The following is an 18,383-nucleotide window of genomic DNA, read 5'->3' on the forward strand; positions in this document are numbered from 1 at the left end:
TGGGCAAAGGCTCAGGACATAACATTATCTTAGAGGTCTTTTCCCACCATAATGATTCTAAGAATCTGTGATTAAAAAACTCAGCTTGGATGTACATTTCTGGAGATGCATTTCCAAGGCATTCTTCAGTTGCCTTGATGAAAGTCAATATGATGACCATGTCTCCGAGGTACTTGGCAAACTTCCCGCCCCTTTCCTTCCATGGCTTATGAAAGAAGTTATTTGGAACCTTTAACCTTATCCAGAGCATTCAGTTTCCATATAAACCACTTTAGATATGCATTTGGCCAGTTGCAGTCTGCCTGAAGGTCATCTGTGTTCAGGCTTCATATGCAAATATACTTCTTCCCTGGGATTCTTGAGGCCCAGGTAATGCCTGTGACAGTGCTGGCTAAAAGCTGGGAGCAGCAGGTAGTGAAAGATGTTTGGAAACTAAGCCAGCAGAATCTCATCAGGTTGCTAATGAAAATAGGCTCAGGTTATGAGGAAAGCCCTATAAAACCATTTTCTGCAGAGTAACTGATGGTTTCAGAGACAGTGTTAGTTGCCAAAAGAAATGAATGGGATATTTACAAAGCTATTTCTCCAGATCAGTGTTGCTTTTCCTGGGCCTCCCACCAACAGCTTTCTTACCCACGCCTTGGTATGTAGTGTTCAATGCCATGAAAAGGACTGCTGGGTCTTACCACCAATAATCCTTTTATTTCCTGTTTATTTGGCGTTTATTGCCATGCTTTCCAAAACTATATCATCCCAAGGTGGTCATCAAGCTTCTATTTTAAGAATATAAAACAAAAATGAGATTTGATAAAAAAGGAATATTTGTTTGAAAATGTTTTTGGAGTAAACTAGAAAATAACGTGGATTAGTGTAACAGCTTGGCAGATTTGAGACATTGCAAGAGCCACACATTACATCCAATCAATGTACAGGCAAGCAGTGCAACCTCAGATGAAATAACCTGACAGGGAGGGAGCTGCCTTAGTTCCAATAGTCCACTTGCTTTGGGACACACTGAACAGCCTGCATTTCTCCAATGCAGTAAAATTGCTCCCATTTTGTCCTGATCCAAAAAAGGGGAAATCTGCATAGAGGTCCACATTTAAACGTACTTATGGGATACTATCTGTATCCATTCCCTCTTAGATTTCAAAAGGAGGCATTCCACAGGGCTAGACTACATACTGCAATAAGTTTTCTTGAGGAATGGGACAGGAAAGGGTAGAGGGTACAGTTCATCTGTGAAGAATATGGATGAAGGTCTGGTCTGGTTGATGCTGTTCATTGTCTCTAACTCCTCAGATGCTATCACTGCCAGACATCAGAGACAGATATCAGCCTTTTGGTGCCAAAAACCTAAATTCAGCTTAATGACCTTAGCTTGCAGTTAAAATTAGAGGGACACTAAATTGTAGACTTTTTTACTCTTTAATGTTGCATATTCTCAGGCCCCTGGCTTGGTTTTAGGCTGGAATGACTCCCTCATTAGACTCAGAATTCATTTAGTCTTTCAGCCTACACTGATGCTGCATCCTGCTTTGCTGTCTTACCAGATTATACCAGAGTCCTAGAGTCTCCATTTGTGTTTGCTTTTGACTCGAAAATTGTTATTCTCCAAATCCCTGCACCTCCAAGCAAGGAATGGAATTTCAAGTTACATGGTGCCACTCTCCTAAACATAGCAATTATTTATGTGACTTGAGGGACCACAAGACCAGAACTCTCCTCATCTACAGTAATTTCAACTCTTTCTCCCAGCTGACAGTAAACTGAGGAAGAAGTAGTAAATATGAAAGTATGATAAATGTTCTCTTATCTACTGCAGATTAAAAACAATTTTGGGAAGGTAGAAAGAACTGAAGAGCAAACCTTCTGTGAGAGCAGATAAAAGCTAACAGCCTTTGTTTAAGTCCAGTATTGATACATAGTATCTCCACAGAGTGTGTGGTGCAACAATAAACATTATTTTTCCAGTAGCCACCTCTTGAATTGCATTGGTGGATTTCTTTCAAGGATCAGCTATGATCCCAACAGGTTTGAGGTCAGGATGCTCTTCTTTGCTGGGCTGCTTCTGATAGGGGATGCCTCGTACTCAGAAGGTACCATCAGGATGTCAAGTGTTGCAAGACAGTAAGAAGAAAAGGCAGCAAGACAGACTCTTCTGAGATCCTGTTCCTCAAATTCCAGTAGAGAATACAGAAAGAAGCCAGGTCCAAATGTTCTTATTAAGGTGGTTGTCAGCAGGGAAAGACATTAGACCTCAGAAGACTTGTAAACAGATGGGAATGGAAAGGTCACCTCCAAATAAGCACAGAGGGAAACATTCTGGAACCCACCATATTCCTTATGGACTGCAGCACAGCAGAGCAGAGCAGGTAGATGTATTCACATCTTCCAGAAACAGCAGCAGGCCTGACTTGATTCCAAAAATAGTTTGAGTCAATGTTGATTTGCCAGAGCCTACTCACAACAGCTGTGTTCTCTATGTTAGAGAGCAATTTCTGGAGATTTTTTAAAATGTGAGGGCCATTCTGTCAGCGCATGAGCGAACAGTTTAAGTTAATATTTTGCTCCAGGATACATTATACTGTCACTATTCCAGACTTAAGAATTTGGCAGTGAGGACAGAATCTCTAGCTTTTACAATAAGAAGTACTTTCTTTGTTCAGACTTGCTTTTAAGGTTTAGGGTATTTTTATATCTTTTTATTAAGATCTGTAAAACTCCAGAAGCACATTGCAGGAAAAAAAAACAAACAACAATGTATTTTTAAAACTGTGAGTATCCACAGTTTCTCTGAGCTTCTAGTCCCCCATCTCCAATATATCAAAGGGAGAAAGTGAAGAGATGACAACTGATATTTTGTAAGGCTAAAAATATTGTGCCTTTTTACATAACACTGAGAATTTAAAAAGCACATTAACTGCTTGCAGATTATTTTTAAAAATGCAGTTTGAGCAACACCACTAGTATAGATTCAACTGACATTTAGCAGAAGTAGCTGCTGTATATTTCACTGTTGGGAAATGAGACATTCAGTAGAGAATTAAGTAAATGTTTTAAAAAAGGTAAAATAAGACTCAGACTGCATCAAAGATGTCTGCACTCTAATATACACCTCACATTTATGTCATGAGTGGTGTCTGTTTCTCTAATGCATATCGAGTAGCCTTTTTGACCCTCTAAAGCCACCTCCTCTGACCTTCCCTCTTGGCACTACCAACCTGATGGTGAGGAACCTTGACATTCTCAATGTGACTGCCAGAGGTTCAACAAATTCCCTTTTTTTTAACACTCCTGGAATTTCCTTTCTTTTTTCCTCCTCATTTGTTAGCATCTGCTGAGCCCTTCCTGGCAGGGAGGGAGTGGGAAGGAGTGCCTTATCTGAAATCACTTATCTTCCCACTTCACTTGCTGCTGGAAAAGCCCCAGGCCATGGTGGAAAAAACTGGAATTTGAGAGAACGGCCCGGAATACCTTCAGTCTCATTCTGTGTGTAGCAGGCATTTAGCTGGTTTAGACACAAGGTAAGGACATATGAGGATGCAGAATAGATTTATGAAAGACACTTGCCAGAACGGTGTTGCTGAGTGGGTGAAGTTTGTGACAGATGAAGCAGACTTGCTAATTCTTTGATGCTGAGCTGCAGTTCCAGAGAGCAATGGTTCTCCATGCTCAAATGGAAGATGATGCATGATCACATGCAGTAGGTCAGTGTGCTACAAAGGCATCAGTAAAATGCTAACAGAGCAAGCTGCACCACCACAGTCCCAGATGGTAAATTCCTTTTCTGTGTTTTCTGTAAAGTCATGAAATGGGAATTGTATGAAAATGAGATCTTAATATATACAAAACAGAGCATGACACTTCTGCATGACTCTGGATAAAAATCAAAACAGGGATGAAGATTCTGAGTGAATATTACACTTGCTAAAAACCTACAAAACAGCAAAGTTCTGAAAAACTCTGAAGCTACAAATTCCTAAGAAAAACTAATGGAAGGCAAGTATCAAGATGAGAAAAGAATGGCAAACACTGAGTACTGAACATTTATTTGTGTACCAATATGTCAAACCCATGTGTTATACAGAAAGTTGATTACATTTTAATAAAATACCACCAAATTAAGCGAGGTCACATAACAGGGATCTTGCAGCAAAGTACGCATGTGAGCCCTGTCTATTGTTACATTACAGCTAGCCCACTGTTTGCCTGCACTTTATGTTTGGGGATGACATACCTCTCCACTGCAGAAATTCTTAAAATTTGTTTCAGAAATACATTTTTTAAGAATCTCAACTTGCATTGAAATTAGTATGTTTTTAGGTATCTGGCTAACATCAAAGTATTGAATTCCTCTGAGTAAGACTGTCCTTAATTTGGGGCGCTCTGTCAACGTTCAGTTTCCAATAGATCATGCCAAGATATACAAAGCACGTGTTTCTGCTTCGGCAGCACAGGCCAATTCGAGAACTCACCATGCAAGGAGAGAGGAAAATAATGTTTTGGCACTCACTATTACCTCTCTTCAGCAATATGGGACAAAATACCCAGGGGGATTTTTTGATAAATACACTATTGAGGTATTGATTATTTGTATTGATTAGTTCTATCTCAGCACTGAACTAATGTGCTCTCCTAGAAGTTATTTATGAGCTGTGGGTGCGGGCGGAAAAAGATCGCGTTTGCTCAGATGTGAGTGTAGGTAAGCATGAGCTTATATCACAATATGCAATGCAAACATATCCTACCTCTCTCCATCTGTTGTCCCTTCTAATCTTCAGTTGACTCACACAGCCTCAAATATTTTCCCAGCTTGAAAGGACCCAGCCTTTCACTTATGTCAGGTAAGTTGCACCACTTTCAGGATCTGAACTACATTGACACTGCTTTTTTCATTCTTTAAACCTCATAAAAAGCCTTTCTGTTTGTCTCCTGCACCAAAGGAGCTCTGAACAAGAACAACTATATGAGTCATTTTGCTATCTCATTTCCTTTTTGGTCCACATGAAAATCCTATCAGTAGCTAATACAGCTTGATGTAGAATTAACTCTTATGGCATCTATCCATTACTTCTATGAAGCAATTACTGAGTTCTCTGCCAGAAGTAGCTTTTGCTGGGGAATCCAAACTGCCAGTGGAAGGAGGCCAGAAGAGAAGCATATTGGAGCTACAGTCCCCGGAGGATGACTTCTGCCTCTATAGATCTGATATAGATACTATTTTTGTAAACATCTCCTACTCATGAACTTCATAGGCCTCTGTATATTTTCCACAGCTGAAGACACATCTTGCAAGAAGCATGTAGGAAGTTTCTCCATGTCTCTCTGGGATAGTAGTTGGTCACACGATATTACATAAGGATTTTAAACAGCATCAGAGAAGCAGAAGGCGGCGAACATTCATTTTTCAGAGCCTTTTCATGGGAAGATAGACATGGTTCCCAATGTCACCTCTGGGGACAGGAGTAGACAGAAGGAAGACATATTTCGTGGTTGGTGATGTTTACTTGGAAGTGGAGCATTAGTTGGCAAGATTTATATTGGTATTTTTTTCATTTTAACTTGTTTAAGTGGTAGCTAAGGGAGATGACAGGGGCACATTACCTACTGTGATATAATCTGCATCCCTGATAATTAATTGATGAAAAGAATAAATTTACTCAGCAAGTATGACAGTGACAACAGCTCTGTATTTTATAAGCAGTGTTTCTTAGGAAGATGCTGTTCCGGTATTTATAATTTATAAGATCTTTATATTTATATAGAGATATAGGGAACACTTGGTAAAATAGGTTTAATGTATTCATCAATGGCTTATAGAAAAGATAAACACTGCTGAACAGCTGTCTCTTAAAACACAAACAAGAAGTTAACAATTTACAGCATAAGCCAGTCTCCAGGTTTATGACAGAGGCCTCAGAGTGGGTTTAGAAAAAGTTGTTAAAAACCATACTTAATCTAAAACTGCGTTACTCTCTGCTGTTACCAGCCCCTCTACCAGGCACAAGGTCACTATCTTTAGCTTTGCTGGAATTACGTTTTCCTCCTCACTCATTCCTGCTCAGACTTACAGTGACCACTCGGTCTGAATGCCAGGGGGCGGGAAGAGACCATTGGAGGCACGGATGCTTGTCTGTTCCCAACTCACCTTGGCACACAATTCCAGAAATAGGTGGCCCTTGCCTAGGAGCACATGCTTATTGAGTTGATTATGGCATCTCAATTTCTCTCTTGCATTCAGGACAAAGGTGCAGGAATGGAGGAAGAAAAAGGTCAAGGGAGCTTTATGTTGCACTTCCTCCACCAGCATCCTTGACCTAGTTTGGGCAGCACTGAAGCTCTGCTCTGCAAACAGAAGTTCCTAAAGGCAGTGACCCACAGCCCCACAAGAGGTCAAACCTTCCTTCTCTTTTGCCCAGCATGCCTCTCACAACAGGGGCTGTGGAAAGGGAGGTCTACAGCTCTACAATAAACAGAGAGGCACATAATTTCATCCATCATACAAACAATTTAGGAGGTTGCAAGTGGCTGTTTTCTACTGCTCCTTCCTTTGAGATACCCAGCTATGTTAAGGATCAAGTGTCTCTCTAGACATTTAAATATCTCTCTTCCAACCCTGTATGAAAATGTTTATTTTCAAAGATCTTTCAGACCAGCATTTAAATCAGCACTTATCAAAGGTATTTTGTACACAATTTCCTACATGAAATTACAGCCTCATTGTTCAGGAAAGTACCCACAATGCTTAGAGAAAATACTTAGTGCCTGTCAAAGTGTATTTCAAAGAAAACAAAACCATTTATTTTCTGTCATTTACCTCCAGTTTCTTGCAGCACCAGTGGGAATACTGTTGCTAAGGAAAAGCAAGGACAAACTGTGGGGGACAGTTAGACTTATGCTCTGTTTCAGTCCCTTGTTCAGAGATGCAGTCCTGTCACTTCCTTCCTAGGTGATAATTCTCATGAAACCATGTACTGATTCAGAATGTAAAATAGATACTTTTCTTATGCTACTGTATGATAAACATATTTTAACTGATTTTAGAAAGTTAGTTATTGGCTTGTTAAAACCTAGAAACTATTCACTGATGATGAGCTCCCTATTGCATAGAACCTACTGTACAGAAGAGCCAAGCAACTGGGTGAAAGCTGAGAGATGATAGTCTAGCAAAGTCTTCTCAAATTCTAATGAGAATGAAATTTGCTTTAAATATGGAGATTCATGTAAACATGGTCCATAATAAATAAAGGTGTGACTAAGAACCAAAGGATGGTGAAGAGTCTATCCTTTCATTAAATTGACTATATTAAAAATGGCAGACAAAGCATGGCTGTAGGTGCCAAGATAGGTATTGCTTCCAGCAGCTAAGTGATATTGATTCCAAATTAAAAAAAGGAGGGAGCTTGTGGCATCAGGACATGTGAGGCAGCCACAAGACAGGCCAATAGTTCTGTGGAGTGAATGAATGGACACTCGGGTGTAATCCTCCTTCTCTCCAGTTCCTTTTTTCTGCTGTGCATGTCTGACACTTACTTTGCAGCAACATGGGTGCTTGCCAGATCCCTATGTAAACTATCAGCTCACTAAAGCATCAGAAGACAAATCCATCAAGAACTGGAAAGAAGTTTTGCAGGCAGGGTAAGTGCTAGGACTTGCCCACCTGCCTGCAGAATCATACCCTGAGGCAGAAGTCAGAGCAGATGTAAATGATATTGTAGCTTAATGAAAGGAAAGCCAAATGTGCACTTGCTAGGACCTGGGGTGTGATTTTAAGCTTGAGATAAAGTAATAGACAAGCTAAAGCATCATGCAGGGGGAATTAAGAAGAATCAATGCAACTTACCTGAAATCTTCATTTCAGCAGAGATCACTCACAGTGCAAAAAGCAGCTTCACTGAGGAACAGATTTAGATTGGGTGGGTGGGTGAGAGAGAGAAGGGGATTAAGATGAAACCAGACTCTCTCTGAACAGAGGAAAAGGGATTCCTCACAGCTGTGTCGGTAATACATCTTCTCAGGCCAGGATGAGATGCAAATGCTGTTTGGTGGAGTTTGGTGAAACTCCTAAGGACAGCTGTCCTGATCGATCTGTCCACAGGAGACTGCAGATACAACAGTTGGCCGGGCAGCAAAAAACATTTATCTGAAACAGGATTTGGGTCTTAATATACCACTCTTCCCATTGCAATTTGCTTTTGTTTCCCCTTTCCTTGCATTTAGCCTTCCAAGTCAATATAAATCTGCTTTTTAGAGATGGTGAAACACCTCTGGTTAAACATGAAGCTCTGCTAGACCTATGGTTCCCTGGTATTTTTATAACCTGGGTTTCAAGAGTGCAGATACGTTGAGAAAAGTATCTTCAGTGAGTCATTCAAAAAGACTAGATGAAAACTGATAGGTTTGGAAATATATGGGGGAGGTGGAAGGAGGAGTGAAAAAGGAAAAGAATTTTACTTCAGGAAAAACTTCATCCTCAGCAGAGATCTAATGTGTTGTACCCAGTGATAAGCATCATAGCACCAGAGCAGACTGGCCTTGGGCACCCAGAGAGGAGAAGACTACGATTTCCTACACTTCAGCAGTGTCATGTTCATCATACATAGTACTATCTTCGATACCATAAAGGGAAAAGATACAACAGCTGCATATATTCAGACAGTGCTTTTTTTCCCCTGCCTGCATAAATTTCCTTCCTATATAAATTTTAGTTTGTATGAGTAGACTTCCTGCTTATTGTTTCAGAGGGTCAGGCAAAATATGATATGCCTGAAGTCCTTTTCTTTTCTTTATTTTTTTTTCCTTCCTTAGGCTGGCTGTAAGTTGTGCATGGGAATGAATGAACTTACATATTCCCTGGTGCTGCTATTAATGAGGGCTGTTCAGCTGTCTTGAGTGACTTCTCAGCAATGCTGACAAAACCTGAATTTTCCAGGCCCAAGGATAAAATCAAAATAGCTCATTTGGGATCAACGAAATTCAATTTGCCATTAACTAGAGATAAATGGAAGGATGCTGACGAGATCAGAGAGGCTTTTGGGGGCGAAGAATGAAGAAAGGACCAGGGAGAAATCCTGAGCATTTCAGAGAGTGGAGGTGGAATGGGCAGACTGAGGGGAGACTGTGGTGGAGGGGAAGTGGGCAAGGAGGACACTGCCTGTTGCTCCTGCCATCAGCTGAGGAAGAATTTGGGCTGTGAAGGGAGTTGACCTAACCACACCTTCTCCATCTGCAGAGATCCCTCCTCACTGCCATGTTAGCGGGGAGGACGTGGAAAAGGCCTCAGCAATCATCCTCACGGATGAGCTTCCTTCACCGACCTGCGGGGCCACGGGCAGAGAGATGCCGGGCGGCGCCGCGCGTCTGCGCCCCGCGGCCCCGAGTCCCGCAGCACGGCCAGGGGCAGAACGGGCGGGGAACACCGTCCTCCTGTCCGAGCTCGCTGCTGGGGCCGCTCCGCGGGCCGCCCGCCCCTCGGCGGCTCCCGCAGTCCCCGCAGGCAGGGCTGCGGCGGGGCCGCTCCCGGGGACCGCACCGGGACCGCACCGGGACCGCGCCGGGCCGGCCGAGCCAGGCGGGAGCGCGCCGGGCGCGCCCCGGGGGAGGCGCGGCACGGCCGCTGGGGGGCTGCCGGTAACTGAGTCGGGTCCGCAAGTGTAGTTACCGGGAAAACCGCGCCCGCTGCCGCCTGCCTCCATCCATACCTCCATCCTTTCTTCCATCTCTATCCCTCCATCTATTCCCCCGTGCCCCTCGCTGCTGCTGCTGCTGCTGCTGCTGCTTCTCACTGGGACGGAGACGAGCCCCCTACCCGCCTGTTCCCCGCCTGCTCTACTCTCCCCCCTGGCTCCCGGCCTGCGGCACCACCCGCCGCTCACCTGTGCCCGCCCCTCCCCGCTCCTCTCCCCAGGCCAGTGGGAGGGGCCCCGCGCCGCTGCAAACCACCACCCCCCCGTTCCATCCCCATCCCGCGCCGCCCGCACCTGTCCTGTCCCGTCCTGCCCACTCGCCCGCCCGCCGGGGGTCTCTCGCCTCGCCCCGCCGCCGGCGCGCCCCGTGCCCCCCGCGGGCAGGAGGGGCGGCCCGGCCGGCGCTGCCTCCCCTCCCCGGGCCGCGGAGGGCGGCAGCCAATCGGCGCGGCGCTGCCGGGCCGGAGCTGTTTACCCAATCTCATCCCGCCCCCCGTCGGGGAGCCGGGAGCGCGGAGCCGGGAGCGGGGGGCGGGCGGGCGGCGGGGGCTCGGCAGTGGCACCGGCGACGACGCGGCCGCGGTCGGGGAGCCGCGCGGGGCGCGGAACAAAGCGCGGAGGCGCGGCGGGGGCAGATGACAGCCTGGCCCGCGGGCTCTCCGCCCGCCCGCCTCGCCCCGGCGGGGGCACCCCGCGCCCGTACCTGACCATGACCCCGCGCCGGTCCCCGCTGGGCCATCCCGGCATCTCCTGCTGAAGGGACCGGCTGCTTTCCGACCTCCACCGCTCTCCACCTTCTCCGCCTACTCGCTGGTGAGGCTGCCGCCTCTCCCCGGAGCCCCGCCGGAGTGATGGGCTGCATCGGATCCCGCACCGTGGGTAAGGCGTTGGCGGGGACGGCGCTAGAGGATGCTCGGGCAGCCGCGGACCCCGCCCGGGGACCGGCACGACAGCCCCCGGCACGGCGGGTGGCGGGTCGCCCCTCGCAGCCCCCCTTCTGGTTGCCCGTCCAGCGCCATTAGCTGCGTGCGACCCTTCCCCACCTCCTCCTTTGCCCGGTCTCCCGTGGCGTGGCGGGGGCTCCGCGGAGCCCCGGCCGCTGGCCTAGGCGCTGGCAGCGCGACGTGCCCGGGGCCGGGGGGTCGTCTGCCCGTGTCACCCGTGACGGAAGGTCGTGGAACATGTGGGTCAGTGCGGCGCCTCCGGAGGAGGGGGTGGGAGCGGGGTGTGCCGTGCCGTGCCTCCCGGAGCGGGATCAGGCGGACGGCGGCTGCCTTCTTTGCTCGGTAGCGGTTTATTGTTATCCGAGGATACATAACACTGCATGATCTGCACGTCTTCTTCTCTCCCCCTTCCCCCTACGTAGACTTCAATGGAGAACAGCAAACAAATGTGAATCCCTTCCCTCTCGCAGAGCCATTGCGAGGGGACACGGGGAGAGATCGCATCCTTCTAGTGGGCCACGCACATTTTACAGCAGAGGATCCCAAGCCTTTAGGCTGTGTAACCCAGCTCTCCCCTCCTACACACATGCAGATACCAAGAGATCCCTTGATCCCTAAGCACAGGTCTCTACAGGTAAAAACAGCATCCTGGGCACACTTTCTTCCCTGCAGGAAAATTTCTTTCTGTGCAAACCACAGGTACAGTCATCAGTTATATGGAGATGTATCATTCAAGACACCAAAAGAATCTCTTGAGAGCAGACCGGAGTTCATTTAGTAGTACATGTCTCTCTACCAAGCCTGTCCGCAAAGCACATGGGCATGGGGACATTTGTGAAAAAAGGAGACCTCTGAGCACAACAGATTTGCAGCACATCCCCAGAATAAATCCAAGGGGCTGTCTCAAAGCCTGGTACTGTGACACTTGTCTCAGTGGGAAAGCCCTTTGTGAGCACTTCCAGGGAATCTACTCCTGCAGCAGCAAACTTAAACTACAGAATCCTGTTTCTACTTTGGAAATTAATTCCCACATCTAGCCTATGTCTCTTAGTGGTCTCAAATGTCCTCATGACCTAAAGAAATCTCTGACATCTTCTATAATGTCCACATGATAATGATCACTGCATTATTTCCCTTAAGATTCTTCAAGCTCACCTGGATCTCTCTCTCTCTAGCATATATTGCTATATATTGCAAAACATATATTGCTTCCACCTCCTGTGTTGCCCATATCCCTCACACATCCACACTGCTGAGGACATTATTATCCTGTTAGCTGGCAAATTGTCCACGTGCCTTTTATTGATGTGTGTCTGAAGTAGCAACGTTAATTCTTGTTCTCTCTTCCCACACCACAACACTTGAAATAAAGAAAAAGCATGCATCTAGTAGCACCCACTCTCCACTCCAGTGTAGTTAAGCTGTCATACCTAACGACACAGACATTTGTTCCCATGCATGCCAGTGTTTTTATGGTCTGTGACTTGAAATCTGTGTTACAAAAAACCCCTTTTGTATAATTGAGCTATTGCAAGTATCATTCTCGTATGAGAATATATATAGTTATATATATATTTATAAATGTTATACAGATATGTGGGCCTAGATGAAAGTATAGAATAGTGTCTATGCATTAAAATGATGATGGGATAATGATAATTGCATCATTTGTCTGCCACTTGCAGTCCTTAAATACAGACCTTAATGGTATAGATATTGGACTCCCTATATGATAGCGACTTTTGGTTGATGCAGTATATGTTCATTCTAGATGGTAATAGCACAGTGGACATTAGGGACCTATTTGTACAGTTAACTGAGGAATTGTTCTTGACCTGGTGTTATGAAGGTGTGCGCTAAGGGGGATTGCACAACTGTAATCTCCATGGAAGTCAGATAGGAATGTAGTGATAGTGCCTAATGCCTGTTTTGTGTAAAACTTCTATGCTGTTTTGCTTTAGTAGGGGCTTCATCTGTTCTCAGTCTTAAAGGCTGGATTGAGTGAAGATGGGACCCTTGAGTTTTATTTGGACTCCTCCATCTAAGGGGTTTTGTTCAGAACAAATCTTATTTGGCTGCCTAGATTTTTCACTCCAGCCTTCCTAAGTTATAGGAAGGATTCTTCAGACCTGTTTTGGGAAAAGGACTAGGTCTGAGCTCTAGAATATGGTTGGCTCTAATACCCTAGCATGAGTAGAACTTTGTATTCTCACTGTATAGTGTATCTAGATTTTTGCAGAATTAGTTTCTGCAAAGACGTCCTAAAGGTAAAAGAAAAGTGGTACTCTTGTGTTAGCTTTACCTTGGAATTTGCATGTGACAGATTTTGAACTCAGAACTTGGATGGTTTTAATTAGTGATAGAAAGCTCATAATCAGTCACATTTAGTTTATTCACCGCACAAGGGTCTGTGCAGGATTGTGCCCTGAGCTTGCTCCAGGCCTTTTTCCATTCCAATTTTAAGCAAGCCACATGATTTCTTCATCTCCCGCAGGGATGTTTTACTATGATCTAGTTAGATGTCATAGTTTGCGCATGTTTAGTGATGTGCAACTTTACATTTTCTTTCCCAAATATGAGTTTTCTGGTTATTTCTCCCTGGGGAAAAGTAATTGAAAGGGTCGTAACAGAGTCATATAACATCTTGTAGTTTTATAGAGGACACACACAATGGTAATGATCAGATTATGATTTCTTGGGGTATGGAATATGCTAAAAAGTGATCTTAAAAGTCTAAGCTGATATCCAGTCACATCTCAATGTTATACATGTGCCTTGTGTAACATGGCATGATAGCAGTTACACAATGAGCATTGCAGCTTGGCTTCTGCCTCTGGTAATAGCTACAAGTCAGGTCTTTGTATTGGTGGTACCCCATCATAGTTCTTAAAGAGCTATCTAGCAACTCTCATCATAGCTGGGACTCAATTTCAGGCAATGTACAGGAGGTTTTCACTGAGATTGCTACATAGTTAAGGTTGTAAAATCCACTAGGAACTTGCAGATATTCGAGTACCAACTAAATGCCAAAGATCAGCTTGATTGGTGTCAGTAACTGAATTAGCCAAGTTTAGGATTTCAGGCCTGCATAGATGTATGAATGCATTGCAAGTGTACCTTTGACCACAGCTTAGACATCTCCTAACATTGGCTATTCTGACTAGTGTGGCAAGATTTCTTTTAATTTCCTGAATGGATTTAGATTAATAGAAAACTCAAGCCTATTAAGCTCAAGATTGCTCTCTGGGTTTTTATTTCAGTGCTGTCTCTGATTTCTCTCATGTGTTTGCACAGAAGCCTGCAGCAAACATGTTTTGTGAAGTAATGTAAAATGGTGGGAAAATATTCCAAGAAATTAAAAACCAATAGCTCTTTTGAAGTGTGGGAGAGGAGAAACTAGACATGCTCACACTGGGTATCAGGAAAAACTTTTTGAGTGAGGAGTGTCAGGCATTGTAAGGGGTTTCCCAGAGAGGTTGTGCAGTGTCCATTCTTTGGGGTTTTCAAGACTAGACTGGATAAAGCCATAGATAACTTGGTCTAACCTCATAGCTGACTCTGCTTTGAACAGGAGTTTGCACCTCAGGAGGTGCCTTCCAACCCAATTATCTTGTGATCCTATGCTTAGGATCTAAAGCCTGGCATGGTTGCCTTTCTGAGTCAGGTTGGACCCATTGCTTTAGTCTTGTTCTGTCAGAGGACCCCAGGTCTTCTACATTTTGTTAGTACACTCCTATACATTCCCCCAGTCACCACTTTCCTTTAACTACTGAGAGTACTAAAATCCCTCACCATGATAATCCCGGTTGTCAGTTGAAGTCCTCCCCGTGTGTTTTTGCTCTGCCAGTTTTGTAAGAAACAGCCCAAGCCATAGCTAGGCTCATGCACCGAGTTATCAGTTCTTGACCATACAGACTGGTAAAGGCAGTGCTTTTCATTTTTCAGTCTCTGGGTCAAATCTGATTGGCCAAAGCCAGCTACCTGGCTTGCTGGACTGCCCTCTACGAGGAATGGTCAGCGTACTGCAGAGGCAGCAGTACGTACTTTCTACATTGCTTTTGCACTGGATGTTCTATACTGAGCGTAAATGAGTGGCTCATAGCATCCACAGCAGGAGAAGTGGAGCCAAAGACCACCCACTTCTAATCCAGCTACTTTAGATTCAGCAGAGTGGGAGCAGGATAGGAGACTGACAGGAGAGGGGGTAAAGCAGCTGGAGCAAGCAGTGAACATCCCCTGCATTTTTCTCCTTACTCATGCCCCCCACAGATCTGTAGGTGTGTAAAGTGAGATCTGGAATGGCAAGTGTAGTCTACACACTTGGAGTGTGAAAAACTGAGACATCCAGTCTGCATACATACATCATACATATCAAGAGGCCCAGTGTCCAGTTCCTCCCTCCTCCACCTTCAACATATAAGGGAGACAGTGAAAAGAAATAGAGTGAGAAGCCTCAGAGAGGAAATGTTAATGCAGAAGGAAACTGAGTCATGAAAGTAGGGATATATTAATTTATTTGCATGCACACAGGTAGAAGGAGAAGGAGCACAGAGCTCCATGTAGACGCTGCCGCTTTATAGGCAGTGTTGGAATACATGGAGATGAGCATCTGGATATACTGTTCCTCTCTTACCCAGGGGAGAGACAAGCAGAACAGAGGGACAAAGGGATACCTTTCCTTCCAGATTAGACTGGTTTGAGGTTGTTCTCAATTCATTACTCATATTTCTTCCGAGTCTGGCTTTTTCACTTTCGAGCAGTTCTCAATCTGATCACTTTAAAAACTCAAGTAAAGAGCTCAGGGATAAGAATTTGTTTCTGCCTGTAAGGATCTGAACAGAGACCGTCTCCCAGACCTAGCAGCCAGTTGTCATGAAGAGCGTACAAACTGATCGTCTCTGAGAGCTCTCTTTCTCTTGTCAGGGTTTCTGAAACATAGGTGAGTTGTTTCAAAGTTGTTGTGGGGAGAGGTCTAGCAAATAGCATGATTGCCTAAGCCTGGCTTTATAAGGAAACAGTACTAAAAAAGGTGTGCAAGATATGTGTATGTTAGCAATAGTCATTAGTATTAGAAAGCAATCTTTGGCATGTTGCTGATTGACCTCAGACTTTTTTTGTGTGTATGTGTGTACAACACAACAGATGTTGAGGAACACAACAGATTTTGAGGAACAGAACTCAGGAACAACATACTGACTTTGTGAACTCTTATGGACAGTAATATAAAAGAATTATGAGAAAACTTATGAAGGAGCTGATGAAAAAATTGAAGTAACTAATAGTTTTTCCTTGGCGTGATAGAGCTGGGAGTCTGACTTCTATAGACTGATGTGTATTGAAGCAGAAAAAATGAAACTAATCAATAAATATTGTAGGTCCGTTTTCTTGAGGGGAAGTAGAAAAAAATAGTTTTCAGCTTGTTTAATAAGGTTAAGCTCTCCAACAGTAAACAACCCTGATTTTAGACTGGTACTTACAACAGCCAATTCAAGATAATTTGCACTCAAGAGTTTTTAAGCGCTTGGATCAAAAGTTTGTTTGTTTTTCGAAGTTTTGAAACAGTGAGGAAGAACTTGAAGTGAAAAGCTGGGGTGTTAATACAACTTTAAAAGTTCTCTGAGATGACCTAGGTACTTAATTTTGTCAGTCTGATAAAATTCCCAATAAAATATTAGAAGGACAATATGTCAGTGAGAATGGGTTTATAGAAAACAGATCCTGTCAAACTAACTTAATTTCTTGACTTTTATGAGACTCCCTGCAGCCAAGTACTTCTGTGATAGAAGTACCTTTACCTACAACCACAGTAATGGAGCTAAAACATGAGATTGGTAAAAGATAAAAACACTAATCAGTTAGCAGTCGGCTCAGCACCACATGATTCTCTGGCTAATAACATATGAATACAGTACATTTTAAGGGCATCAAAATTCAATAGATAGCAAAATAGTAAAGAAAGAATCACTGTTGAAAAACTTGTGTTCTTATGTGAGCCCACATCTGTCAATGCAATTGACAGTACTGTGTGATTTTAACATATTGCTCAAAATCCTAAGGGAGATCTAAAATACTGATAAACTTGGTAGAATCTAGAAATACTGGAAAAACTGCTAAAAATGAAAGTACAAATTAAAAGAATAAATTGGTGATATGGAAAGTTTGATTCATTTTGAGTACTGAGGCCTGACAGACAGTGTGTATTTCAATCTAGCCAAATATGAGTTCATATATTTAATGAATAGCGTGAATGGTATTTACAGGACCAGAACTCTATGTTAGAAAGCAGTCACACTAAAAAAGTAAATCAACAGCTACTATTGTGATGCTGCAGCTAAAGAAGCCGATATGGTTCTTTGATCTGTTGAGAGCTGAATATTGAACAGGAGGAGAGGACATCTTTTCTCTGCATTTGACACTTGTGAAAAAATTATTTTTCGTCTACTTTGTCTAATTCTATTATTATCACTTTGAGAAATACCGCAAATGGCCAGAAAATAAACATGGAACCCTGAATAAAAACTTACAGAAGTGACTTGATGACAGTCTTTAAATGTTTGACTGAAGAAAAAAACTATCTCGAAGTCATCTGACTCTTCAACCCAGTAGAAAATTGTTAAGATGTGATGGAAGGATTAGATACATTCAGATTGGAAATAAGGCAAAAATCAAATGGTAAATATACTGAACTATTGGAGTTATTTACCAAGAGTTGTAGTGAGCCCTCTGTCATGTGAACATATACAAATCAAGATTAAAAAAAAATGCTCTAGTTCAAGCACAGCAGCAGAAAGTATAATTAACAAAGGGAATACCATTAGCCTCTCTTTATTTCAAGGAGGTGAGATTAGATGATCAGGATGTTTCTTTCTGAGTTTAAGCTACAAGTTCTCAAGTCCAGGAGTATACTAGACTTTTACAGGAAATGTAATTCCTATATCCTGAAATGAATGTGGTTGTATCTGCAGATACTGATCAGACATGGCTTGCAGAAGAGTTTCAGTGCAAAATTTCTAAAGTACATTGGAGAAAATTGTTTAGTGATCCAAATGGTGACCATGTGGATTGACATTCCACGTGGGAAAAAGAGTTTTAGGGTTTATACTACTGATCATTTATGCTCACTGGCCAAGATGGTCACAGAAAGCTGTGACAGCCAGAGGAAGATCAAAGAGCCTGTGAAGGCAGGAAACTCAGTAGTAACAGAGACTTCAGTTAACCCTACGTGTAGGCTGGCAGATTAAGTGTTTACTTCAGGAGCTATTCAAGAGACTGTGAAAGAGTAACTTGCCTTGTGCAGTGACTAGGATGACTTAGTGCATGATGTTACTACTAAAGAGGCTTCAAGTGACTTGGGGAGATTCAGACCATGGCAGAACATCACACACCCCCCAGCCTCAAAACCCCAACAGTTTTATATCTGTTCATCATGGAAGAAGTGGTGGAATTTTATCCTGTGGAATTTTTCCATGTTGGAGATGCATCAGATCAGCTTCAAATCAAAGACTCAGTGAGGCTGCAGAACAGGTAGACAAAAAAGTCATCAGATGGTATTCATGCAAGACTTCTTGACAGGTTTGAATGTGAAAGAGCTGAACTACTGATTATTGTTTGTAATGGTTTCCAATTACTTTGGTACAAGAAGATAGTAAGGTAGATAATGTGGTGCCTTTAAAAATCATTTTAAAATGATTTTGAGACTTGGAAAACTATAGGCTAGTAAACAAGCTAATATACTTTACTCTGAAGAACA

At 43.6% G+C, this 18,383-nt stretch overlaps 2 protein-coding genes across 4 annotated transcripts in view; one reads left to right on the forward strand and one right to left on the reverse strand.

Moving 5' to 3' along the window:
* ZYX (zyxin) overlaps positions 1–10,472 on the reverse strand; it is a 29,412-nt gene extending 18,940 nt beyond the window's left edge. Inside the window, exons 1-2 of one of the 3 annotated variants that reach the window (XM_064644703.1) lie at positions 9,984–10,051; positions 7,847–8,146 (exon numbers count right to left, since the gene is read on the reverse strand). In XM_064644703.1, the coding sequence (XP_064500773.1) occupies positions 7,847–7,859 (13 nt within the window). In that variant the 5' untranslated portion in view covers positions 7,860–8,146; positions 9,984–10,051. Of the gene's footprint in view, positions 1–7,846; positions 8,147–9,983; positions 10,065–10,392 lie in introns of those variants that run through there. The other 2 variants (XM_064644706.1, XM_064644708.1) reach the window with 2 other exon arrangements.
* Positions 10,470–18,383, forward strand: part of FAM131B (family with sequence similarity 131 member B) — a 33,469-nt gene continuing 25,555 nt past the window's right edge. Inside the window, exon 1 of the mRNA XM_064644717.1 lies at positions 10,470–10,568. Within this exon, the coding sequence (XP_064500787.1) occupies positions 10,541–10,568 (28 nt within the window). The 5' untranslated portion in view covers positions 10,470–10,540. The remainder of the gene's footprint in view (positions 10,569–18,383) is intronic.

Source organism: Pseudopipra pipra, chromosome 2, assembly GCF_036250125.1.
Source record: "Pseudopipra pipra isolate bDixPip1 chromosome 2, bDixPip1.hap1, whole genome shotgun sequence".
Lineage (NCBI taxonomy): Eukaryota > Metazoa > Chordata > Aves > Passeriformes > Pipridae > Pseudopipra > Pseudopipra pipra.